The sequence below is a fragment of the Talpa occidentalis genome, unplaced genomic scaffold (genome assembly GCF_014898055.3).
Source record: "Talpa occidentalis isolate TD23 unplaced genomic scaffold, MPIMG_talOcc4v2.1 talOcc4.4, whole genome shotgun sequence".
Taxonomy (NCBI): domain Eukaryota; kingdom Metazoa; phylum Chordata; class Mammalia; order Eulipotyphla; family Talpidae; genus Talpa; species Talpa occidentalis.
In genome coordinates, this window is record NW_023604295.1 from 45,662,103 (window position 1) to 45,687,826 (window position 25,724).

General features: G+C 32.2%; 1 protein-coding gene across 3 annotated transcripts in view; it reads right to left on the reverse strand.

The window, feature by feature from the left end:
• Window positions 1-25,724, reverse strand: part of STXBP5L (syntaxin binding protein 5L) — a 190,429-nt gene that overhangs the window by 96,486 nt on the left and 68,219 nt on the right. For all 3 annotated transcript variants that reach the window (XM_054700531.1, XM_054700530.1, XM_037525474.2), the window contains exons 7-12: window positions 24,338-24,401; window positions 18,200-18,283; window positions 11,650-11,773; window positions 7,456-7,534; window positions 4,248-4,402; window positions 45-117 (exon numbers count right to left, since the gene is read on the reverse strand). In XM_054700531.1, coding sequence (XP_054556506.1) covers window positions 45-117; window positions 4,248-4,402; window positions 7,456-7,534; window positions 11,650-11,773; window positions 18,200-18,283; window positions 24,338-24,401 — 579 coding nt within the window. The remainder of the gene's footprint in view (window positions 1-44; window positions 118-4,247; window positions 4,403-7,455; window positions 7,535-11,649; window positions 11,774-18,199; window positions 18,284-24,337; window positions 24,402-25,724) is intronic.

Consider the following 25,724-nt stretch of genomic DNA (forward strand, 5'->3'; position numbering starts at 1 on the left):
ACTAAAGTTTTGCAATACTGTTAATCTATACATGAATAACTTACTTGCTTTGAGTCAGATCAACTACAATGAGATCTTTCTCCAGAAGTACAACAACAGCATAGGGTTCTTGAAATTCTACAAGTAAAAAAGAAAAAAATGGGAAAATTTTCATATTGAACATTTTATAAAAACACCAAATTTATATTTTCTTTATCACCTATTATGTCATTTAAATGATCTGAGAAGACAAAAATATGAGTTGAAAGTAATGAATGAGAGGTTGTATAGCAGAGTTAAAATAGTTCAATCAGCATGAGTTGGTGATAGCAGATTGAGGAAAGTGAGCCTGTCACCCTCCATCTTATTCTCTTTAAACTTACACTTTAGTTCCGATTTCATGTGTACAAGGAGATACACTAAACAAATATTCTTCCCCCTATAAGAGCCACACTAACAAATTTATTTTCAATTTAGTATGACATAACCTGGTCCTGAAAAATAGCCTACCTATGCCCTTTTCTTCCTTTCTCCCTCCTTTCTCTTCATTCTTTCAATGTGTTCCAGAAACTCTTTTAAGAACAAAGGACATATGGAGAATAAGATTGATAAGATCCTTGTTCTCATGGAGCTAACATTTTAGAGATGTATACATACTACTACCAATTAAACAAGTGTGATTAATTTAGAAAGTAATCTGAGGTATGGCAGAAACAAAAGGGTAATGGTATAAAAAAAATGACTTGTGGTTGAGAGGCAATACTAATTTTGTTATAATGATCAGAGCGAACACCGACAATAAAAACTCATAAGGGAAATCCACAATGAAATTGCTATTCTCATTTCATAGAGGAAATATTAAGCCAGGTTTTCTGACTCAATTCCATTTTGTTTTCATTGTTCCAGCAGTTTCTACTGTCTAGTTTAAGAAGTATCTAATCCTTAACACTCACTTGGCATGAATTTTGTTCAGAGTAACTCAAGTCTTGGTTGGGAAATTGGAATTGATGTTCTTCACAGTGCTACCAGTACTGAGAAGCTATAGAGTCTATTCATATTTATAAGTTATGAGAGAAAAAGTGAAAAAAAGAAAACCCTGATGCTTGTTTGGGTGTACGTCTGTGTAACAACATGCAGCCCTTCAAACTGTTTGCTATGAAAACTAATCTCAAACTGAGTTTTTTCCCTCTTCTCCTATCTCTTGGCTCTGTTTTAAGTTTTTCAACGTTGATCCAAAACATCTGAGCTTTTAGTTTGTTTTTCGGTTTGAAGAACACTGGGGTTCTGTACTACTTTCCTTTTTGTCTTTTCTTGCCTCTTAAGGAAAATCATTGGTTTTAAATTAATTGCTACAAAAAAATACAATAGTTGAAAAATTTTGCATCAATAAATAAGTCATAAGTAAATGATCATTTTGGAAGTTATACCTGTTTGAGATTATTGTTGCTTCTTTTCAAATAAAAATTGGTAGCAAAAATATTTTATGTACTGTAGTAACCACTGGATAAAAAGGTGTCAGCATTAAATTCTGTGTTTATTATTTATTAACAGTTTAATGTTGGGTAAACTAAATCTTTTGATCTCCAGTTTCTTGACCCATTGAAATGGCAAAATAGTTACTAGTTTTTTTACACAGATTATATGTGCAAAGCATATCTATTGGGGTCCCAAACTTGTAATATTACAACCTTTGTTAACTGTTTTCTTTTTGAGTAGTTTGTCTTTATTTAACCCTACTCCCCAATGAGGTAAAAATTTCTGCTATAACTTTCACTGAGAGAAATGCATTATTTATGAAGCTTGGAGAGGACCAGGTACAGTTAAATTAGATGTAAAATACAAATTCTGAACATAGTCAAGTAGTTACTGTGGGCAACAGCCCCTGAGATAAGAGCATTAAGCCAGTTGTATTCTTTGAAAGTGGGTTGAACTGTCAGCTGTCACAATGATGAAACAATATTAAAAATTAAATTTGTTTTCTTTAAAATATGTAGTATGCAAAATTATAATTTATCACAATGCCTCTGTAAAGAAAACTGAAGTTCCTTATTTGCTAATATGGAATCATAATCAAAATATACTGTTATGTAGAAAAGCATGATAAAGAATATTATAGATAATATGTAGCCATTTGTAGAAGAAAGATAATATACACATTCATAAATAAGTACACATATGCATAGATTACATAAGAAGTTAAGTATTTGCTATTGTGTATTGGAGGGTTCTTTTCCAGCAGTTTCATGTACTGTTGCTTTAATTAGAAATAGTCAATAAAATACATTTAACTGAGTAAAGTAAACCTATTTCTCTTAATTCGTGATAAATCAAAGACCCCATCCTTATTACCACTTGTGTGAAAAACAGACACATAATGTGGCTTGGAAATTATTAGATTTGATTATAGTATGTTCATGATTTAATGTTAGAATTTGCTCTAATTTTCTACTGTTATGCAGAAATTTATGCATACACACTGTATTTGATCTTTTCAGCCATAAACTTTCAAATATGATTAATGGGATGTATATCTAACTTTTACTAGATTATTTAATAGGAGGGATTTTCTTAAATTTAGCTTTTCATCCACTGTTCTTTCTTCATTTGCTCCCTTATTCTTTGTTATAACTTGGAAAAAATCTATATATGATGATTTGTAAATATTAAAGACCACTTTCCCTCCTTTTTCCATTCTCTAAACAATTCTACCTACTATTAATCACAGATTTATTTTTCTCCCTATCTAAAAACTGTTAATACCACATATAAAACCACTATTAAAGGGCAAATCCAGCAGGTTTTCCTCTTTGCATTCCTACAGTCAGCATTCTCAAGTCTGTTTAAACGCACATCACCACAAAAAACCTCCCAGTTGGGATCTGGAATTTTAGACCTCAGGGAATCTCCTTTGGCACAAATCTTGTTAAAAACACTGCTTCCATCTAACTTAAAATTTCCTCAAAAGTCTTCTACAGCTCCCTATTTCTAAATACCCCCAAATGACTTTCAAGATCGTCTCGAGAAAAATCTCACAACTTTAAAAACTTTACTCAATATCCTTTTCAAGGTCCAAGTCCTTCCTCAAGATCTTTCTAAATCCTACTGTTTCCATGGAGCTTTGTATGAATATTTCAGTCATCAACTATCTTAACTAGACTATATATAAATTAATACATTATTTAAACTCAAGCCATAAGTTTAAGGTACCTCCTCTGACCAGATTTTATGTGATTTGACATCATAGGTGAGTTTCATAGATCATCTCAGTAAGTCCTTAGAATATTGAGGCCATAGAAGTGTCTAGTATTCATTGATTAATAAATAACAAAGGTTAATTGTCTCCAACACTGTAGAAATAAAGTACCATGTTATTTTGTATCAGTTTATGATACAAAATACCATATTTAATGGCTATGTGACCTTGCCTAAAGTCACATAGCTAGTAAATGGCAGAGTAATCTTAAATTCAAATATTCTATCTCCAAGTCCAGATGTCTTTCCTCTATATCTGTATGTTCCCTCTTGAAAATGGAGCAATGTATATACATACTACCTTGTTTTAATCAAGAGTTCTTATTTCCCTTTTTATGTTTCACTCATAAATTTTTAATTTCATTATTAAAATACTTCATCATTAGACTCCACTATATAATTTGCCTATAAGTTTAGATTGCTTTTTATGTTTAGACAAAGCCTTTATATTTAGGGTGATAAAAATAAGTATCTCTCCTCCCAAAGGGCCTTCTGATTAATTATTTTCAACCAAAATTAACCACACATCAGCAATCCTAGAATAATCAGAAGCGCTGCAGTAGCATCTGAAGCAAAGACAGATGTGAAATAGAAACAGCACCACCAGAATTGGAGATCACTGATAGCAGGTAAGTGCTTTAACTTTGATTGGCTTTGGAATGGGATGGGTGGAGCTGGTCTAGGAGAGACTAGTAGGAGACCCCATTTTTCCCCCAAGTATTTTACCCTGGACCCCTATCAGACCCTCCCAGCTCAGCTTCCACCATCCTTATCAAAGTTTAAAGCACTTACCTGATATTAGAACCTGTAACTCCAGCACTGCTGCACTACGTCTGTCTTACTTCCAGTTTTTCAAGTAGGTACAGTTGCAGAACTTGCTCCTCACACAACCTGTAGCTCAGTGTTGTACCACAGAGGATGCCAGCTGCCAAAACTAAAAATATTTAAGCTTAATTTTGTTAGGAACTTATTTCAAAATTATTGTCAACATCAATATTTTCATTTTAATTACTTACCATTTGGGTAGGGTGTTTCACATAAAGTTAGAAATTCAACAATAGGATGATCCATCTCAAGTACTGTAATTGCTTTTCCATGCATGATGGTTAAACTTGGTCTTCTGCAAGCTTTGTCATAAGACAGTCCACCAGAAAATATTATGAATGGTTCACTACATAGGAAAAAGAGTTAGATACTGAAAAGTCTTTTAAGAGGGAACAATATACAGGACTAAGTAAAAAAGAACAGTTTGGTGGGGATTATATGCAATATAATCTGCCATGAAGCAAATGTCTTTCCTCACCCAAAATATCTAGCCCAACAATTTACTGTTCTACCACTGCCCTTTTTCTAGATGCACATAATCACTAATGAGTGGCTCTAGAGGTTTTTAGGTGGGTTGGAGTAAAGGCAGTGAAGTTGTTGAATCAAAAGGACATCTTTACATATATTATTTGGTTCTAAACTTTAAATCACTACTATTAGAATATTAGGCTAGTTAGCTTATCAAATCATCTGGCATGTGGCGCCCCACATCTCTAGGAGATAAAGAGGCAAACTAATATGAAATGAAATGTTACAGTGGTGAATCAAAATGGTAGAAGCCTATATGAAAATTCAATAAAGGCATATTTATTGAAAAGGGGTTATGATAAGAAGATAGAGAATACTATATAAGGGAAAACAGTTCACCAAAATAAAAATGTGAGCTGCTTTTCCATTTTATCAAGGGTAAGCTAGTTCTATCTAGCTTGTAAAACTAAAAAAAAATTTTAGTCTGTTACTTGCTAGATAGGTAAGAGTGGAACTGAAATGACTGTAAAACATTAATTGGAATTTTGAAATAACTTCATAATTTTTTATTTTTCTCTTAAATCAATAGCTATATTCTAGCATGTGCATGTAAATGAAAATATGTGGTGATATGAAAGCAACAAATTCATTAAGAATATGCTCCTCAAAATTCACTTCTGTCCATCTGCTAAACTGAAGAATTCATCTGTTTCTAGAAATCTACTTTATATGCTCTCCCTTTTCCATGTTTTACTATACAAATTACCAAACAGTACCAATGGGATATTTGCTAATCTTATGCTGCTTATAAAATAGCATAAAAAATTTAAGAAAGTTTCCATTAAAAACCCACATACAAAATGCCTATACTTACATAATTACATATTAATATTTTGAAACAAATATTTCAGTTGCAAGTTAAATAAGCAGAAATGTTCTACTTTTTCCCTTTGAATCCTGTATCAGTTTATTTAAGTGCGGCTTGTCCCTGTAATTTGACATAGCAAATTACTACCATGCTACTGTGGCATTAAGAAACAAATTTGTTATTTCTATAAAATACATACTTACATGAATATTTCTTGAGATTTAAAAATCATTTTTAATACAAGTCTTTATGATAAATTATGGGTTTTTCTAACTTGGTATGGCAAAAAATGTCATCATTTGGAGAACCTTATATCTGTTCAAATTCTGAATTTTACAATTTACTTCTAATATTAGTTAAGCTTATAAATATCTGTTTTTCCATGTGAAAGGTTTTTGGTGAATTTTCATCTCCTAGTATTAATGCAAACATAGGATAGGAAGAGATTCACTCTCCTTTTTTATTAAGCACATTGAGAAATATCTCTTTTAATATTGGACAGAAACAAAACCTTTTCTACTCTCATTATAACTGCATTAGAAAAACCTGGAGTGTACTTCGGTCCTTCTGCCTGCTCTGCTCCCCACTCTGGCTCTGGTGAATTCTCTCACCCTCCCGCGCTTCTGACTGTACCCAGTGCATGTATAAACAAAACAAACAAATAAATAAAACATGCCTCTATTAAAAAAAAAAAAAAAAGAAAAACCTGGAGTGAAGTTAGTATACATTTATCAAGAGCAGATTGCATAATATATGGCATAGAGTAGTATCTTAACATTTTTTTTATTGAATTAAACTGAACATTGACCATTTCATAAGAATACATTTTTGAAAAAGCCCCTGAGAAACCAAACATGTCATAAAGTCCACAGATCATGTACTTTATCAAGGAAAGTCCTCTTAGGCCTTCATATAAACCTATTGTACTCTCATTTGCACAAGTTTGGCTTTCAAATTTCTTAGTCTATGGAACAAATAAGACTGACTGCGAGAAAAAAAGTATGATGGAAATAAGAATCCCTGCTAGGCCAACACTGAAGAGAACAGAAAAACTATACAAGTGAAGAGGAAAACACAACCCCAAGCTGCTAGAAATAATTAATACAGTACCCCACAGCTCAATGGCCCTTGAAGTGCAATGCTGATTAACAACTAATAAAAGTAATATTGAAACTGATGACTAAAGCAAAGTTTACATTATAAATACTATTTCAAGAAAGAAAATATGTCTTAATACTTATATAGCAAGTATGTTAATATGTACATATAAGTTTTACATATTTACAGACACATTTATACACATCTACTAATTTGTTAAAAATGGCCATAATCTTATACTATTAAAACTTTGAAAAAGCTGATATAAACAAATATTAACTGTACCTGATATGCTCACACTAGAATGTTTTCCTGGCATCTTATTTATATAAAGTAGGATTAGTCAAATTAGACTAAAATAAGATTTAGGCAAGATTTTTAAATCATAATTTTGGGTGAGAATGCTGGCACTAATAAGTATTGTTAGTAACAACACTGTTGATGTACAGGAATAACTACTATTAGAAAAATTTTTATTATTTTTCTTTGATTTTCTATATCTTAAAATGTACAATTTTATTATACCAATTATCTGTGACTATTTCTTTCCAACCAAACATAATTCCTCCAACTTCAGAATGTAAGAATCTAAAGTATAGAGATTTGGTTATGTATTTAATTCATGTGCAGTACCCATTAGTCACATGCTTATGCTTAACAATTAATGCTGAAAGATTGCCACTTGCACTATGCATGGCGAAAATGTCCAACATTGTTAAAATTCATATATATATAATGCTCATTGGTATCTCCACAGAAATTAAAAAATCATCCATTATTGCTACTTGTAACATCTGTAAGACAGTATTATAAGTATGTCCATTAACAATAAGAAATCTGTTATTAATGTAGAAGATTCTGCCAGTCAATCTTTATAATTATGTAAAAAAAGCTTCAAATAATAAACAATAGTATGTCTACTTTTAAAAATGTTTTCCCGTATCCCCCAAAACAAAAATACATACCTGTTTCTACAGGTCTTGTATTCTACTTTGAGAATTGGCTTACAGGGTTCAGACTTCTTTCCTTCTCTTTGAGTTTTCCCTAAGAAAAGAGAAAAAATATTTATTAAATGATTTTATTGTACTCATCCATGAGAATTAAAAAAAAAACTGGCTAAATGAATATAAAGAGTATAGTAATATAACTATATGTTTGTCTTAACAGGATAAACACATGTCTATACTAACATTTTGTTGAGTCTTAGCAATTGCCTGCTATATATTCAAGAATTATTTTTATTGCTTTCACATATGAATTATCTCATGTAATATTATTTTAGTAACGTTTCAAAATAAACTTTAGAGTTGAAGACACACGACATACTTATTTGCATAATGAAATTACTAAGAATATCCATAACTAGGCTCAAAATTTTATCTGTAACACAAGCAAACCCCTTTCATATCAAAGATTTTTCATTTAGGGCCTCCCTGGTGGCGCAGCGGTTGAGCGCTGGGTTGCGAAGCTGCCCGCAGCCTCTGCAGCACTGGTTCGATCCCCGGCTGCTCCCCAGGCACCGCGGAGGAGGGTCCCACATGGCCCGCAGACCTCTCCTGCCGCCCACTGCTCCCCTCAGTGGTGTACTTCGGTCCTTCTGCCTGCTCTGCTCCCTGCTCTGGCTCTGGTGAATTCTCTCACCCTCCTGCGCTTCTGACTGTACCCAGTGCTTGTAAAAATAAATAAATAAATAAATCTTAAAAAAAAGATTTTTCATTTAAAGCTTATGATACACTATCAAAATTACTGCAATTTTATCACATTCATTTAAAGGATGTTCAGTAGACAAAAAACACATGGTACACTTCAAAATTTATAAAAATAATGTCAATGATAAACAATATCTTCTTGTAGGGGAAGAGCTCTGTTAAGACTTCCTAAGATTTTGAACAATGGATCAAAAGATAAGGAAATAAAAACATATCAGTTCATATAACATTCTAATCTTGTTAAGTTTCTGGTTATAATTCTATGTCTCATATAATAAAATTGACATTTTTTCATGTTTCTTTTCTACTTTAACAAGTGCCTTTATTCTTATATTGCCACAATTGTTCATAGACACAGATACCTATTACACAGATATGTTTACAGCATATATATTTCTTTACTTAGGATAGCTTCAGAATGACGGTGGATGTGGTATGGTAACATGTCTGAAGAGGTGTGATCCTAAATCTGAATCATATACAATATTGTAAACAAGTGTTGCTTTAAAAAAAAACAAAGAAGAAAATCTGGAAAACAGCAAGAGAAAAATGGCTCACTCACATCACATGGAGCCCCAATAAGATTAATGGCTGACTTTTCAACTGGGGACAATGGAGTCAAAAGACAGTGAAGTGACATTTAAAGTAATGGAAAAAGTAAATTATTTACAAGAATTATTACTATATTTCAAAAATTAGGTGAAATAAGTATAACTACAGGTAATTAAAAAACTCATAAGGTACTTAGAATTAAGCTAACAAAATACATGTAAAACTTTTGTGAAAAGTTATAAAGCTATACAAAAACTAAAGTTCTTCTGGTTAAGAAAAACAGGAATTTGAACCTACAAAAAAAGCATCAGTAAAGGAAATTATGTAAATAATTATGAAGGACAGCATAATTGCATATTCTCCAATTTTCTCACTGATTTTAAAAGACATTATATAAAATAAAGGTATATGACTTATAGTATGGGATATATCATATACTTGACAATAACAACACAAGGTGGTGGGTAGAAACAAAGTTGCATTGGAGCAAGACATTATCACCAAATGGTAACTTGAATTCACAGGAACAATAGAGACCCACAGCCATATGGAAATAGGTCAGTGTAACAGATTCCATAAATATGTACTTTATCCATTTGTCAGCTTCTTTAAAAGTCATATTTACTAAAATAATAACAATATATTGTTGGGTTTGTAACACTAGGGGAAAAGGAATATAATCATATAGGAGTAACATTTCTATATCACACTGACATCCCATTAATATAAATTTTAAATAGATTCCAATAAGTTAGTGTGTACATGATATATCTTAACGTGGTCACTAAGAAAATAAAAATACTGGAAATATCACACTAGAAAATATTCACTTAATGCCCCCTAAAAAGCAATAAAGGAGAATGTAGAAACAAAAATTAAAACGGAACAGTACCAATAATAACATTGTTAGTGGATTAAACCACAAAGGCATAGACAGTCTGGTTGGATTAAAAAAAAAAAAATAGTATCGAGCTATGATCTGAAGGAGACACACTTTAGAATTAAAGATACAAAAGCTGAAAGTATTAGGATGGAAAGGATACATCATGTAAATGACAAACATAAGAAAACTGAAGAGACCAGGCTAATATTTTACTGAAGGGCCAAAGAAGAAATCAAAAATACTTTGACAGAAATGATTTGAAGGTATAACAAATATATCACCATCTCTTCTAAGATAACAGAAATTTCTGGATATAAGCTATTATATTAAAAATGAATCAGTAGGGCCTCCCCGGTGGCGCAGCGGTTGAGCGCTGGGTTGCGAAGCTGCCCGTGGCCTCTGCGGCGCCAGTTCGATCCCCGGCTGCTCCCCGCCACCGGAGGAGGGTCCCACATGGCACGCAGACCTCTCCTGCCGCCCGCTGCTCCCCTCAGCAGTGTACTTCGGTCCTTCTGCCTGCTCTGCTCCCCGCTCTGGCTCTGGTGAATTCTCTCACCCTCCCGCACTTCTGACTGTACCCAGTGTATGTATAAACAAACAAACAAATTAATAAATAAATAAAAACATGCCTCTATAAAAAAAAATTAAAAAAAAAAAATGAATCAGTAATCTATCTAAAACACAGAATAAAACAAGAGCAAGCTGAACTTAAGGCAAGCAGAAAAAGGGAAATAAGATTAGCATATAAATTAATAAAAAATCACTTCTCTAAGAAGCTCTAGAAAATTGACAAATCTTTAGCTAGAAAGAGAAGTTGTGTGTGTTGTGTGTATGCTCAATGAACTACTACTTAGCTAATAGGAAAGATAAAATCATGCTTTTTGCAATAATATGGATGGAATATATGCTAATTGAAATATGAAAAAGACAATTACCAGATGGTTTTACTCAATAACCCCCCAAAACAAACTAGAACCCCAAAATAAAAATTTTAGATTCTGACAAATTCGGTATTGACTGGAGGAGGAAGGGGTAAAGGAGTCATTGCGATAATGTAATGTCACTAAAATTTCGTGATAAGTGAAACATACATATATTGAGGTGTGATATATTCCCCAAATTACAGTTTTATAAATGAAAAATTAATAAATTTTTAAAAAGCATCTATACATATCTAAATATATGACAATCTCTAAAGTTAGGTTAAATGTAATAATTGAATCATTGCAGGTGGAACATATGCCTGTGTTATAAGGAAAGAGACTAACACAAGATAAAATAATCCTGTCTTGTGTTTTATGACTCATCTATTATAAAAAACCTATTTTCTAAATGTTACAACATGAAAATGCTTAGAAATAAAATTAAAATAGAATGTGTTTGACCATTAGGTTTTGACCTTCTTATTCTTACAAACCACCAAAGGTGAGAGGTAAACCTGGAACTCAGATCATTACTAATGTTCTCAGAATAAAAGATAGTCATACATTTGTACTGCCCAGTTAAGTAAGATAAATCCCACATAAATCCTGAATGCCTCTTTTCAATAAGGAAGATGTGATAAATATAATCTATGACTAAAAACTACCATCCTCATAGTTTAGCAGCATCATATGGCAGAAATGGAAATGAATGGGAGGATCTAGAAAATAACAGACTATAAAGGAGCAAAGGAATTAGATCTAATTCCTTTTGCACCATTTTCTCACTAATGCATTATCCTTAAAACTGACAACATTTCTTATATTGTCTCCTCTGCTTCAAATACATCAACTACCCATCACCCAAGTTGTGGTTGAGAAATTAAGCACAGGCTTACAAAGTGGGGAAATGGATGGACAGGAAGCACACAGTGTGGAGTACAATGTGGCGATCTGAAGGAGGTATACAAAGGTATTTAGAGTCAGAAGACATGTCCAGTCACCTCTTTCTACAAAGCACACTACCACCATCTCTCTTTCAAGTCAAGGCACTGTATCTCCAGAGTTTATTTCTTTTGAAAGCACACTTCTTACCATGTGGAATTGTGGTCTGGAAAGGACGACTTGGGCTTTTCAGGTTCCATAAAGTCAAGCTGCCATCTGAATGGCTGCACATGAACTGTTTGCCCTCATGATGCCAATCAATTGAATGAATAGCCTAATGAAATAACAATTAAAAACAAGTAGAAGGGGAAAAGTTGATATATTGTTCTATATTCCAAAGGAAAAAATTCTGGCATAAAATTAGTATAGCAATAAAACTTGAGAAGCATGTAATTTTTCTGACTCAGATTATACTATTTTTGGCTTCAATCCTTTGTAGGTTTATAAAGTCTACAAAAATTCAACTCCTAAGACAAAAAATAGGTAAGTTCCTAATATCATTAAATCCCACCCCTTTTTCTTGTAAATCCTTTGTCCTCCCTGTATCCTATGCTGCTTCTTGAAAAATTACTTACATAGAAGTAAAAGTAAGGTTATAAGAAGATAATTTCTGGTCAAGTAGAAACCTAGTTCCACTTAAGTATCCAATTAAAAAAAATGTTTATTTAAGAGCCACCACTTGAAGGCTTACTACCTGAGATACCCCACGGAAACACTTTATGTGCATTATCCCATTTAATCCTATAAAACAGGTTATTAATGCTTTTCCAAGTTAGACTTAGTAAAATAGGCCTAGAGAGATAGAGACATTTACTTAGGTAATGCAATTCACAGCCAAGGTCTACTTAACTACAAAAACCTGTCTGTTTTCAGATTCACTTTTGAGTTGTGAATCATAAAAAAATAATTGATCTATTTTCCTAGGTTACTTTATTGCACAATTACATAAGATAGATACACAAAGTATCTGTAGAATGAATTAGTAATTGTCATCATATATCTTCACATCCTTGGCATTTTGTCTGAATTAATAAAATATATATGAAACTAAATCATAATCCTTAAAGGAACTTAAAAAACAGAAGACTGACAAATGTTGTTTATAAATATTATTGTTTATAAATATTAACATTTTAGCTATTTTATTTAACTATATATAATTATAAATGTAGTATATAGTATATGCAATATACAATACATACAGCCAATTAAATATAATTACATATAACTTAACATTATTTCAACATGTTATATATGTTAAATGTTAATAACTATTATAAATATATAACATAAGAAGTATGTATAAATATGTAAAACTGAGTTCCTGATTGTTAGGAACTTTCAAATAGGAAGTATTATTAGAGTTATAGATAACTGATGACTAGAATAATCAAAGGAAATGGGATATGATCTGTACCTCAAAACATAAGATTGGATTAAATGGAAAAGATAACATGAAACCCTGGATTTTTTTTTCCCCCTCACCCCTAGTCCTCACTACTAGCCAGCGAAAACGTCCCCCCCAGGATCTAATAGAGGAAGATAGAAGTGAAAAACACTCATCTTTCTCCTTTCCTTTGTTTATTTCTTCTCATTTTTGTAAGTTGCTCAAGGGAAATGTCACTTCTTGCCTCCCCTACTTGATAGCTTGGATGAAATTCAGTCAATTTGAAGTTCTCTCTTCAAATTGCTACCAAATTGCTACTGCTTTGCTACCAATTGTGTAGAGAAAGCTTTCTCAGCCCTAACTATTCTACTGTCTCACCAAACTTCTACCTATTGGAGAAGGCAGAAATAAAAATAGCTAGAACACAAAACCAAAATAAGTATAAGAGAAATATACATTGTTCAGAACAGTAACCATGTCAAACCAACTTATTAGACTATGTCAAATAGTGTATTACTGAAAGAGCTGGCATTTAAGCCAACTTAATGCATAATTATTCCATTTCGATTTATTTGATTATGCATTACTCCTTTCTTAAAAATGGACTTAAAATGTTTACTGAGAAACCAAATATAAAACAACCAATTCAAGAAGAATTTACAAAGATAAAAAATAAAATATGGAAAACTAGCCAGTTTGGGTAATTCAGTGCTGTGTATTAAGTTTCTTGAAGAAAAAAAAAACCCTACAATGCTGGGTAAAAATTTGCAAAAAGAGAAAAAAAAAACAGGAGTTACTAAAGGAACTAAAAGGTTATCCTCGTATCAAATTTTGAGGGATTCTGGTTTGAGATCAAGAATTATTGATGAATAAAACAAAAATTTCATAGCAATGTGGAATTAGAATCCAGTTATTTCTGAAAATATTAGATTTACAAAACAAAATTCCCAGTTAATCAATGACTTTTCATCATAAGCTAGATAGTATAAATAGCTTTATAGAGGCTAAAGAATTGAAAGGATTTTGTTTGAAGAAGAGGAAAGAAGAGAGTCAATAACAACAAGATTGAGCAGGAACAAAGGCTTGAAGGTAGGAAATAAGTAGTGTCTAGGAGATTGTTAGTAATGTCTGAAGTGTGAAGAGTCTGTAGAAGGGTGTAGTAAATTAGCTAAAGGGAAACAATAGCACCAGGATCTTACATCTCACGTGAAAGGATAAAAACTTTGGTCTTTGGGAGCCATTCAATAGTTCCTGAGTTAGAGAATTAAATGATTTGACCATGTTAAAAATGATGATCTTGTTAGTAAAATATATCTTGAAATGGTAAGATAACAGAGGAAATGTGTTTTATTAAAAGGTTATTTTATAGTATTTTGAGCAAAAGACAACTTAATCATTAAAAGACAACTAGATCATTAAATGTAAAAATGAAAAAGGAAACAAATGAGAGAAAATGTAAAGACAGAACCAAGATTATAAAACTGATTACATGATATATAAAGAAAAATAAAAGGTCAAATATGATTCTGAGAGTGGTAATCTAAAATAACTAATCATAACTTTAAGACTGAAAAAGAGAATATTGAAGGATATTCAGATCCTAAATAAAATGTTCAGTCCCAAAGAGATCTTATCTGGATTCATCTAACAGATATTTGGGTCTAGAGCTTAGGAGAAAGGTAAGGATTAGAAATAAATGAAATTTTACATTTTTTAGTATTAAGGTATTATTTCAACAGTGGGGAAAGATATGAACACAAATGTAAATTGGAAGAGAAACAAATAGAGGGTGAAGATAGAATGCTGAAGAATAGAAAGATTTAAGGAAAGAATCATTGACATGGGGACTCCCCTGGTGGCGCAGGCGGTGAGCGCAGTGCCGTGAAGCGGTCTGCAGCCTCTGCTGCACCGGACTGCACCAGTTCGATTCCCGGCAGGCCAGGTTGATTTCCCATCTGGCACGGGAGACCTCTCCTGTCTTGCCCGCTGCTCCCCTCCGCAGTGTGTTTAGGTCAGTCTGCCTTTTCTGCTCCCTGCTCTGTCTCTGGTGAATCCTCTCACTCTCCCGTGCCTCTGGCCTGTACCCTGGTTCTTGTATAAATAAATAAATATTTAAAAAAATCACTGATCTGAGAAAAGAGGGGTGAAAAATGAGGTAGAAAGACAGACCAGGAAAGAAACCATTTTAAAAAGGTTAAATGAGAAATTTAAAAGACAAAGAAGATCACTGTGTAACAATGAGGTCATCAGTAACTTAAGAGGAACTATTTCAAGTAAGTGTTATAGATGATTTCTAAATAAACATGAGAAGTGCTGAGGAAAGTTTGAATAATTTGGAAATAAAGTGAAATAAAATGAAGTATATAACTATTAAAATCATAGGAGATATTAATTATACATTGAAGTAAATAATAGTTTTATATACATGCAAACACACACACATATACAGAAATCTCATCCCAGTTGCCACACTCACATTAGCTGAACACTGACTGTGTGTGTGTGTGTGTGGAGGGAGGGAGGGAGGGAAAAGCAGTGTGGGGGAGAGAGAGAATAAATATAAATCAGTATTTTAAATGATTTCTAGGTATAAAGTAGACATGGTGTAATAGTCTACTGACTTCAATTTTACTGTTAAACAGTTCATTGCAAAGATACTTTTACTCTCGTTTAAGATTAGAAACCTTCCTTTCACACTTTTTAAGCTCATGGGGAAAAGAGTTGATTCAGCATTTTCCTTGAACTTGGGGATAGGGGTGGGTTCCTTTTTAGCTAGTCTACTCTAGTTCTTATTGGCTACATGCCTAGGTAGCATTTGGACTTTTATCTAACTGCTAGTCTGGAGAGAGAGGGTGCTCTCCATTCTTATCTTCATATTTTGTGTATTTATAAGGAAAATCCTAGCTTAGCTCCCTATTTCCTACTTCAGTTATGATTCAAGATGCTTCAGAACTTGATTATAAAGAAGATAATTATGTGACATCACTTGCCAGAGTATTTTTCACCACACATGACCAAATTACCCAGCTGCTATATCATTTACTTCTCAACTCTTTGTCACTATGACAACTATCTTGTACATACTATTAAAATTTTAGAATGCCAAAACTACTAAGAAATAAATTGGAGGAGGAGTAGTTTATGAAATAGCCAAAGATTTTTTTTTTTTAAATAGAGGCATGTTTTCTTTCTTTCTCTTTCTTTCTCTTTCTTTCTCTTTCTTTCTTTCTTTCTCTTTCTTTCTCTTTCTTTCTCTTTCTTTCTTTCTTTCTCTTTCTTTCTTTCTTTCTCTTTCTTTCTTTCTCTTTCTTTCTTTCTCTTTCTTTCTTTCTTCTCTTTCTTTCTTTCTTTCTCTCTTTCTTTCTTTCTCTTTTTTTCTTTCTCTTTCTTTCTTTCTTTCTCTTTCTTTCTTTCTCTTTCTTTCTTTCTTTCTCTTTCTTTCTTTCTTTCTCTTTCTTTCTTTCTCTTTCTTTCTTTCTCTCTCTCTTTCTTTCTCTCTTTCTTTCTTTCTCTCTTTCTTTCTCTCTCTCTTTCTTTCTTTCTCTCTTTCTCTCTCTCTTTCTTTCTCTCTCTCTTTCTTTCTCTCTCTCTCTCTCTCTTTCTCTCTTTCTCTCTTTCTCTCTTTCTTCCTTTCTTTCGTTTATACATGCACTGGGTACAGTCAGAAGCGCGGGAGGGTGAGAGAATTCACCAGAGCCAGATTGGGAAGCAGAACAGGCAGAAGGACCGAAGTACACTGCAGAGGGGAGCAGCGGGCGGCAGGAGAGGTCTGCGCGCCATGTGGGACCCTCCGCTGGTGGCCGGGGAGCAGCCGGGGATCGAACCAGCGCCGCAGAGGCTGCGGGCAGCTTCGCAACCCAGCGCTCAACCGCTGCGCCACCGGGGAGGCCCGCCAAAGATTTTTACCTTTAAGCACCAACATGTTAGAAATTCAACTGCTGTGCATGAGTTCCATCCCTGGCCAGGGAGCTACCCACATGGCACAGCAGACCTCTCCTGTCTCACCCGCTGTTCCCCTCAGCAGTGTGTTTTAGTTAGTCTGCCTGTTCTGTTCCCCGCTCTGTCTCTGGTGAATCCTCTCATCCCCTGTCCCACCAACTCCAGCACCTCTGGCCTACACCTCAGTTCTTGTATGCATAAATAAATATTTTTTTAAAAAAAACTATTTTTTTTAATAATCCTCATTTGAGAGGTGCCCTCTCTAAACCCAGAGGAAAGAAGACAAAGGAATGATCAGAAGAACCCTAAGGGAAAGGCTGGCTGTTTACCCCAGTTTACTACACTTACCACATACTCTATCCCATCACATTTCCACACACACACACACACACACACACACACACACACACACAAAAATCAACTGCTGTGAAGCATACCGAGAAAGTATTCTAAAAGAAATGTATCTTTTTATTTTTCTATTTATTTCAGTGTCACTGTCACTTCTTTTGACACTCTTCCCATATAAGGATGAGCTATCAGAGATTCTAATCTGTATCTCTGTCCTTCTTGCCCTCCATCTATCATTTAAACATTTTAATTGAGAGCCTAGATGATCACCTTCATTTCCACAACTGGAAAAGGTTATTCTCATTTCTCACCTTTTTGCCCCCAGTCTCACTACTGTTACACTAGGCTGTTCTAAAGGGGAAAGGGGAATATAATTAATGACCTACAATCAATATCTGAACTGTCAACTTAGACAATATTCCCTAATAAATGGGAGTTCATTACCTAAGTCTCAACTATTTGCACAAAAACTTACTTCAAGGTCTTACTGACTCTTGCTTTTATTACTTACAAAATCATTATTCTCAGAAGAAAAGTGTTAGCAGATAAAATATCAAACTGACTACTTAAACTTTCTGTCATAGAAAAAGAATTTTCTGTGGAAGGTATGAATGGTGTCTTTAGACACCTTGAGGACAGCGAAGCAATACATAAGCAAGGAGCTTAATGGAAGAAAAATTTAGATAAAGTTAGGGACATAGTAGTATAGTCAACAGGCACTGAAGTATCTAAGATGCCAAAAAGGGCCCCCAATAGGCAAAATTTCCAGAAGAACAATCCAGAGTCAGACCTTGTACAAATACCAACAAGCAAAGTGATGATGTGTATGAGAAATTATTATGATGTGTATGAGAAAAAACTTCTACGGATTTTTCATATGCAAAGGAGATCTGTAAACTAAATGATAAAATGATAAAATATTGGTAAAATATTTGATAAAAATATTGGTAAACACAAAGCTTAAAAGTGAAAAACAGAAACAAAGTTATAATACTCTTTTTAAACATTACAGTAGAAATCACTTACCTCATCATAATAAACTCTCAGTTCTGCTCTTTTAGATTTCAAGTCCCAGAATACTACAGTACCATTTTCATAACCTATTAGCAGCTGGAAAACATTAGAATAATTATTTTTGTAATTCTAACATTATTTTTAACTTGCTCCATATAACATTTAGTGTTAACACTAAAGTAATATATTAAATACTAAAGCGTTATTTAGAATACCAACTTTTCTGAACTTAAATACAAATACTTAAAAAACTTGGCAAATGTCCTCTACTTCAGTAAAATGTTTTCTAATGAAATCTGCCTAATTCCAAAGAGAAATCAAGGGAGCATTTATATGTGTGTGTGTATGCATATACATATAAATGTATATGTGAATGATACAACATAAAAATGAATGTTAAAAACTGGAAGAAAAAGGTGGGATAGAAAATGGAGTTGAAATAAAGGATGAAATGGGTAAGTCTAATAAACAACGTATATGCCCTTCAGTCCAATTGAAAATGCTTAATACTTGTTTATAAATTAATAAGTAAAACAATATGCATTTTAATAGTTTGAAAACAGGTAATATGATTCTATGCTATTTATAGTTATGTATTATTTAATCTATTAGTTAAAATAGAAAATATAAAATAAGCTAATGTTCTAACGATGGTATTTCCCATTGATTTTCTTGAAATTCATTAATAGTATTCTTCCAATGAAATTATTATACGATTCATAAAGATAGTTCAATAATTTCAAACAGTACTAAAAATAGAAAATATAGTGGCTATACTCCAATTACCTAAGTTCTACACCTACATAGCATCATGAGACCTAATCACATCAACATTTTATAACAGCACATTAAAAAAACAACAAAACTGGCTAGTAGTTTTAAAGAAAATAAAAATTTCAAATATCAGGTCATGAAAACAATATATATACTCACATGTAAAGTGATAACATACTTAAGTGCTTTGTTATAAACCACACACAATAAATTTTAAAACCTAATTTGATAAAAAATTGGATTCTCTACTACAAAATTAATATAATGACTTCTTAAACTAGAAAAGTCAAAATTAAACACACTAAGGATATTTCTTAAAATTTATATATAGTTGTTTATACTGTACTAAGATGTGTTTTAACTTCAGCTGTTCTCATATACCATAGAAAATGATGAATAGTAAGACCAATTATTATGATGTGTATGAGAAAAAACTTCTACGGATTTTTCATATGCAAAGGAGATCTGTAAACTAAAAGTCTGGAAAATAGGACTTCAGCAAAAAAAATAATATCTAACCTTACAAATTTCCACTCTAATATATAATGAAATATCCTAAAATTCTATTACATTCTTTAAAAGTAAACATTTGAAAGATAGAAGTTGTTTTGTTTATAAGACATTAGCAATAGACTGAATCACAAAATATAAAATACCAAATCTCAAAATGGCATAAATTGAGATAATGCTAAGATTATGATATGGGAAACAAGAAATCCTATACTGTAAACAGATTTAGTAGATCAACTAAAGAATAGTAATTGACAGACTGTGTTAAAACAACAATCTGCTGCTTTAGAAGATACACTTAAGTAATGAAAATTTGAATGTAATAGGATAGGAAAAGATACAGTATATAAATCCTAAGCAAAGAAAACTGGCAAGTTATACTAATACCAAGTAGATATCTTAGCTCAGGCTGCAACAACAAAAATATCAGAATGAGAATGACTAGACAAATATTTATTTTTCAGAATTCCAGAGGCTGAAAAGTGCAAATCATTACACCAGCATAATTGGCATCTGGTGAGGCTCTGGTTTCTGAATGTATGTATGTATGTCTTGCTCTGTCTTCATAAAGTATTGTACAAAGGTCAAGAGAGCTTTCTGAGTCTCTCTTATAAAGGTACTAATCCCATTCATGAGGATTCACACTCTTGACCTACTCATTTCCCAAATACCCCACTTCTTAGTACCATCTCTTTGATAGTTAACGTTTTCAAAATACACATTTTGAGAGGATACAAAGTTCATAACAATAGACTTAAAGGCAAACATTTTTAAGGGTAATATTTTGTAATAGAAACAGTCAATCCAGCAGATATAATAATCCTATATTTCTGTATGGCTAATAGCATAGTTTTATAGCTTATACACAGTGCTTGCTTACATGTATTTATATACTAATTTAAACTTTTGTACAATCTCAACCATTTTATACAATTGGGTGTGTCCGAATATATATCGGACCTTTAAGAGCTAAACTTAGGTTAAAACCTGGTTATTACCTTGTTATCTAGTACCACACATTATGACTAATTGGAGGGCTGGAATTTTTTTTTTTTTGGATCTCTTGTTATCAATGTTTGCTCTGACCTTCTACCAAATGGTACGAAAAAGTGAACTGTTACTCCTGCAAATAACTACAGATACGTCTACATTACTCTATGTACTTATAGGGGGAGGCATTTAAGGATCCTTCTTGGGGCACAACTTTTTTTTTTTTTTTAATCAATGGGCTCTAGATCTGTGAGCTGACTTGTAGCAAAAAACATGAATATGATTTTTCCATTTTTGTGGTCAATGTCAAGAGATAAATACTCTTGATTTTTTCAACAATCCAAATCAAATAACATCCTAGTCAACCACTCACCTAGTTTTGCTCCTAGAAACATTAATTATTGCCACTCTAGCCTTGTTGCTTGTTATGATAATTATGGTCATATTGCCAGATGGTTAAATATTGCCACCTGGCTACTACTTGTCCATTATATTTAATCCCCACAGATAGCATGGAGTCTGTTTCTGTGCCATTATCCTCTTCTGTCAATAAATGTCAGAAAAGGATAACCACACTAAAATTTTCAAATATGCAGACATTTCCTTCATTTCTTGTGTCTTCTCTAATAATGGTCAAGGTTTTCTCCATGCAAGTTAACACTCTCACTTCAGAGTTGTATCATCTCATTACTGCACATTATTTGAATCTGGAATTAAAGGGCGGAGTCACAGACTTAGCGTAACTAGTCAACTTCAAGAAGTAGTACAGCATGAGGTTGATTATCCTTGCCAAAAAAAAAGTGGGGGGGGCAGCCAGCCAAGGGTTTGGAAGATGAGAGGCTAACAGAACTCAAGATGTCCATTATAGGTGTCTCTCACTTCAAGAGTATCTTCTTCTCTTTGATAGATGAATTTTCATTTTCTTTAGTAAATAGGATATTAAGGAAAGGTGATCTATTTCTGATTCTATGATACTGTATTTTTTCAAATTAACAACTGTAATTTGTTTCTTTTGCTTCACCAAAAAGCCTCCAAGGGAAATTCCCCCTTCCAAGTTGAATTTATCCCAAAAATGGAAAAATGTTTAAAATGGGAGAATCTGTTAACATATTTCAAAAAATTAATGATAATCTTAATACCTATAGAAAAACATTCAATAAAATCAAACGTTCATAATTGAAAGCTCTTAGAATATTAGAAATGGGTGGAAACTTTTTAACTTCATAAAAGCAACCAACTAAAGCCCTACAGTAAACATTTTACTTAATGCTGGAATGTTAGAAAATCTTCCTTTAAGGGCTGCCATTATATAGTTAGTCAAAACTGTACTGACTTCCTACCCAATACAATGAACACATAAAAACATTGGAAAGAAAGACACAAACTTTGTATTTACTATGCTTTTCTCTATAGAATATTTCAGATACTATAAGGACAGTTTACAAAAACAAAACATTCAGTGATTAATTTGAATGCAAAAATAACAAGAATCAATATTTTGTATACTAGTATAATAGTATACTATTATAAAATGAATTTTAAGAAAATTCACAGGGAAAATAAAACTTATAAGGTACTTAGAATTAAACTAACACATGTAAAACTTTTGTGAAAACTTATAAAGCTATGAAAAAAAAAAACACAGAAAACCAAAGTAAATATATCATACTTACACAGAAAATACTATCTCATTTATAATAATGTAAATTATCTTTAATAATGTACATGTTTCAAACAAAATCCAGTAAGGATTTACACAGAGCTTGGTAAACTGATCCTACATTCACACAGGAGAAAACATAGTCAGAAAAAGTTAAGATGGGGGAGGGAGAAGAGGAAGGAGGGCCTACTGGATATCAGGACATTTCATATTCTTATTATTACTAAAAAGTTTGATATTAGTAAAATAAGAGGTAAATATTCACTATTTCCCCCAATTCTAATCTCCAGTATCCTCCCAGATTTATACATATCCTTTCAAGTTTTTTTATCTTGGACATTTGAAAACATAAATAAAAGTATTAACGCTTTAGTCAAGTGATTTTATATTGTACAATTCTTTTTAAAAACTGGTTTAAAGAATTTTCCACATCATAACAGCACTTCAGAATATGGATATATCAAAAATTATTTATACAATTTTCTATTAATAGACATTTAAGTTGTTTTCATTATTTTGCCTGGGTAATATAAATGGGATAGATATCTGAAATGGATTTTCTAGGTCAAAATGAGTACATGTTCTAAATGTTGATAATGCTAAACTATCCAAACAAGTATATATGCTTACCATTGCTGTATCTGGATGCCATTTCCATTATCTGATATTATTGCTGTTTTTAATTTTATGCCTGTCTGATAGGGGGATATGATATATTGCATTCTCCTTGTGATTACTAGTGGAGCTATTTCCTTCTTACTGCTAAATCCTGCTCTCTAGAGCTAACTGGCTATCTCACCTTCATTTCTTACCATTCTCTATTAGTCAATTTACTTTCATATTTTGAAATATAATTACATTGTTTTGCTTTTTTTTAGTTGACATTATATAGATTTCCTACTATGAAAGATGACGATTCAGTAAAAGTTCTGTGTATATATTGCATGTTCATATTTACCTGCTGTAAATACAGCAAATGTTGTTTCCCACCTTGTTGTCTATATCTTATCGTGATTATCTTGCTGTGTATATTCCTTAAAGTTCTTAGGTTTTGTGTCTTGCCTACAGATGCCCCTACTTCACAGTATCAAGCCAGTTCCTATAGCTTCTTCTGAAAATTTCTGGGTTGTTATTTTAACATTTGTGTTTTCTCCATCTGGAATTTACTTTAGTAAACAGTATAAACTTAAACAGTTACTATTTTTCTCAAAATGGACAGCCAGTTGCCCAACACCATTAATTCAATAGTTTATCAGTGCCCTGAAATATCTTCTCTAAAATATGAAAAATTCTCCCAAATGCCTGAATCATTTCTGGAATATATATATTTACATCTATTGTTTTCCTTGTATTCCTCTGTATTAATATCACAATGGAATTCTTTTTCAAAAATGCCTTGGTTGTTCTTAAACATTTTCTTTTTCTTATAAATTTTAAAATCTGCTTATGAAATTAGTAATTCTAATGACACCTGATTCGAATTACTTCATATTTATGGATTAATTTGGAGAAATCCACTGTTGTTCCATTACCATCATGCAGACTTGCATTTCAGGCTCAGTACTTTTTAGGTTAACTCAGTTTCTTTCCTTTAAAAATAACAAAGAATCAAATCTTTGCTATATAATTCACTTAAGTTTTTTCTATAGTACTTAGCAAAAATAATATACTTTAAGAGAGATAATATTTATAATGAAAATGATACTTCAGGTCTTTTGATGTGATCAACTTTGTTTCCTCATTATCGAAGAAAAATTATTAATCAAGATAAGAATTATTTCTATAATCTGAGATTTTTCTATATCATTATCTATTAACAAAAGCGAGAATTGATTTATACATTCTATTTAATATTTAACTTAATACATTTTATTTAATATTGGCCATTTATTATCAAAACTGAAAAATGTAAGTCAATGATTAATACTGATAATCACATTGATAAGTTCAAACACAGAATATTTGAAAATTAAAGCTTTTCCATGCCTTCCTCAAAATTCCAGAATTAAATATCAACTTTAGTTCTGCTGTAACTAAAGACTTAATTTGGGAACATTATTAGTGTAAATAATACATTCATTTATTTGCTCATCATTCAATGTATTTTAATTTTAGATTACACTTAATGCTATGAACTGTGCTAGACTTTTGGTATAAAATGGTAAGAAACAGTTTTTTCAAGAATGAGGAAAAAAAAATGGTATTGTAATACTCACTTTCCCTTCATCTCTTGGGCTATCACTTAAATGTACAACTGGACCTGGATGAGTCTTTGTGGATCTGTTAAATTAATTCAAAACAGTAGTTAAAACAAAAACATTAAAACACCTTACCATTATAAACTGTTATTTATAAAAAGAAATTATTATTATACTGGAATATGCTCCCAATATTTTGAAGTCCAGTTTAGATTGGCACTTTCTATTATTTTTCTTTAAGACTACTTCTCTTCCTCCTACTAAGGTAGGTGTGTTTTTATTTTTCAAATCATGCTTTAAGAACATGGAACCACATAAAAATGGAATTCCTCACAAGATCTGAGTCTCTATTGGAAACAAAACTTTTACTTATGCAAATGAAAATTTCTATAGTCACAAGGCTGATGCTGTAAACCTGTTCCAACCAAATTGCAAAGTACAGTACATACCTGGTATAAGAATTCCTTTGACATGAAATCTGATTTGCTCCTAAAGAAAAATACAGTGGCTCCTTGATTTACAAAGAAACTCTTTAATGATAGCAAGTTTACAGAAAACTAAAACCATGCTAAAAAACTTGGGAAACCAGTTGTGTCTCATTTAGCAGGTTTTCTAGGGTAATCAATAACAGATAATTATAAGAGCATATTGTTAAAAGGACCTATGTTCTGTCAATCTGACTTTAAATTCTACTCTGGTATTTGGCATATTTATTTTATATTCCCAACTTTGACATATATCATTGTTGAACATGAACTACTAACTACTACTTCATTAGTTTTATCCTTAATTTTCTCATCCAAAAATGGAGGTAGAAGCTATTCTATCAAATAAATGAATGTGAGGATTAGAAACTAGTATACAAATAGCACCTAATTTATTGACAAAACATAGTAAGTTCTCAATAACTAATATGTATATTTATTTTGAGTCATAGAAATAATAGTATATCAGAATTATTGTTTGCATTCTAGGATATATGCAAGAAGAAACTAAACAGAACTTCATAAAAAGATTAGAGTTTTTTACTTCTATATTTATATGTGATATTTACATATAAATACATTGCTTAGTGATAGTATAAAATGCTTCTGATAAGGGACAATGTCCTTCAGTTGTCCTTGGGAACTAATAATATTCCATAAGCCATAACCCCCTGTCTCTTGGGTTTGACTAGAATAACAAACACTAAAATGTGCTCCATGATCAACTAGTGAATATATAAAATGTTTCACTTTTTGCACAACAAAAAGTTTTGGGAAACCCTAATTTAAAGTGAAATATCTTTCTTCTACAGAGCTTCTTTGAATCATAATATGCAGAGCATATTATTGCAATAAGCATTGCAAATCTCCAGTATTTAAAGTATTTAAACCCTAATTTAAAGTGAAATATCTTTCTTCTA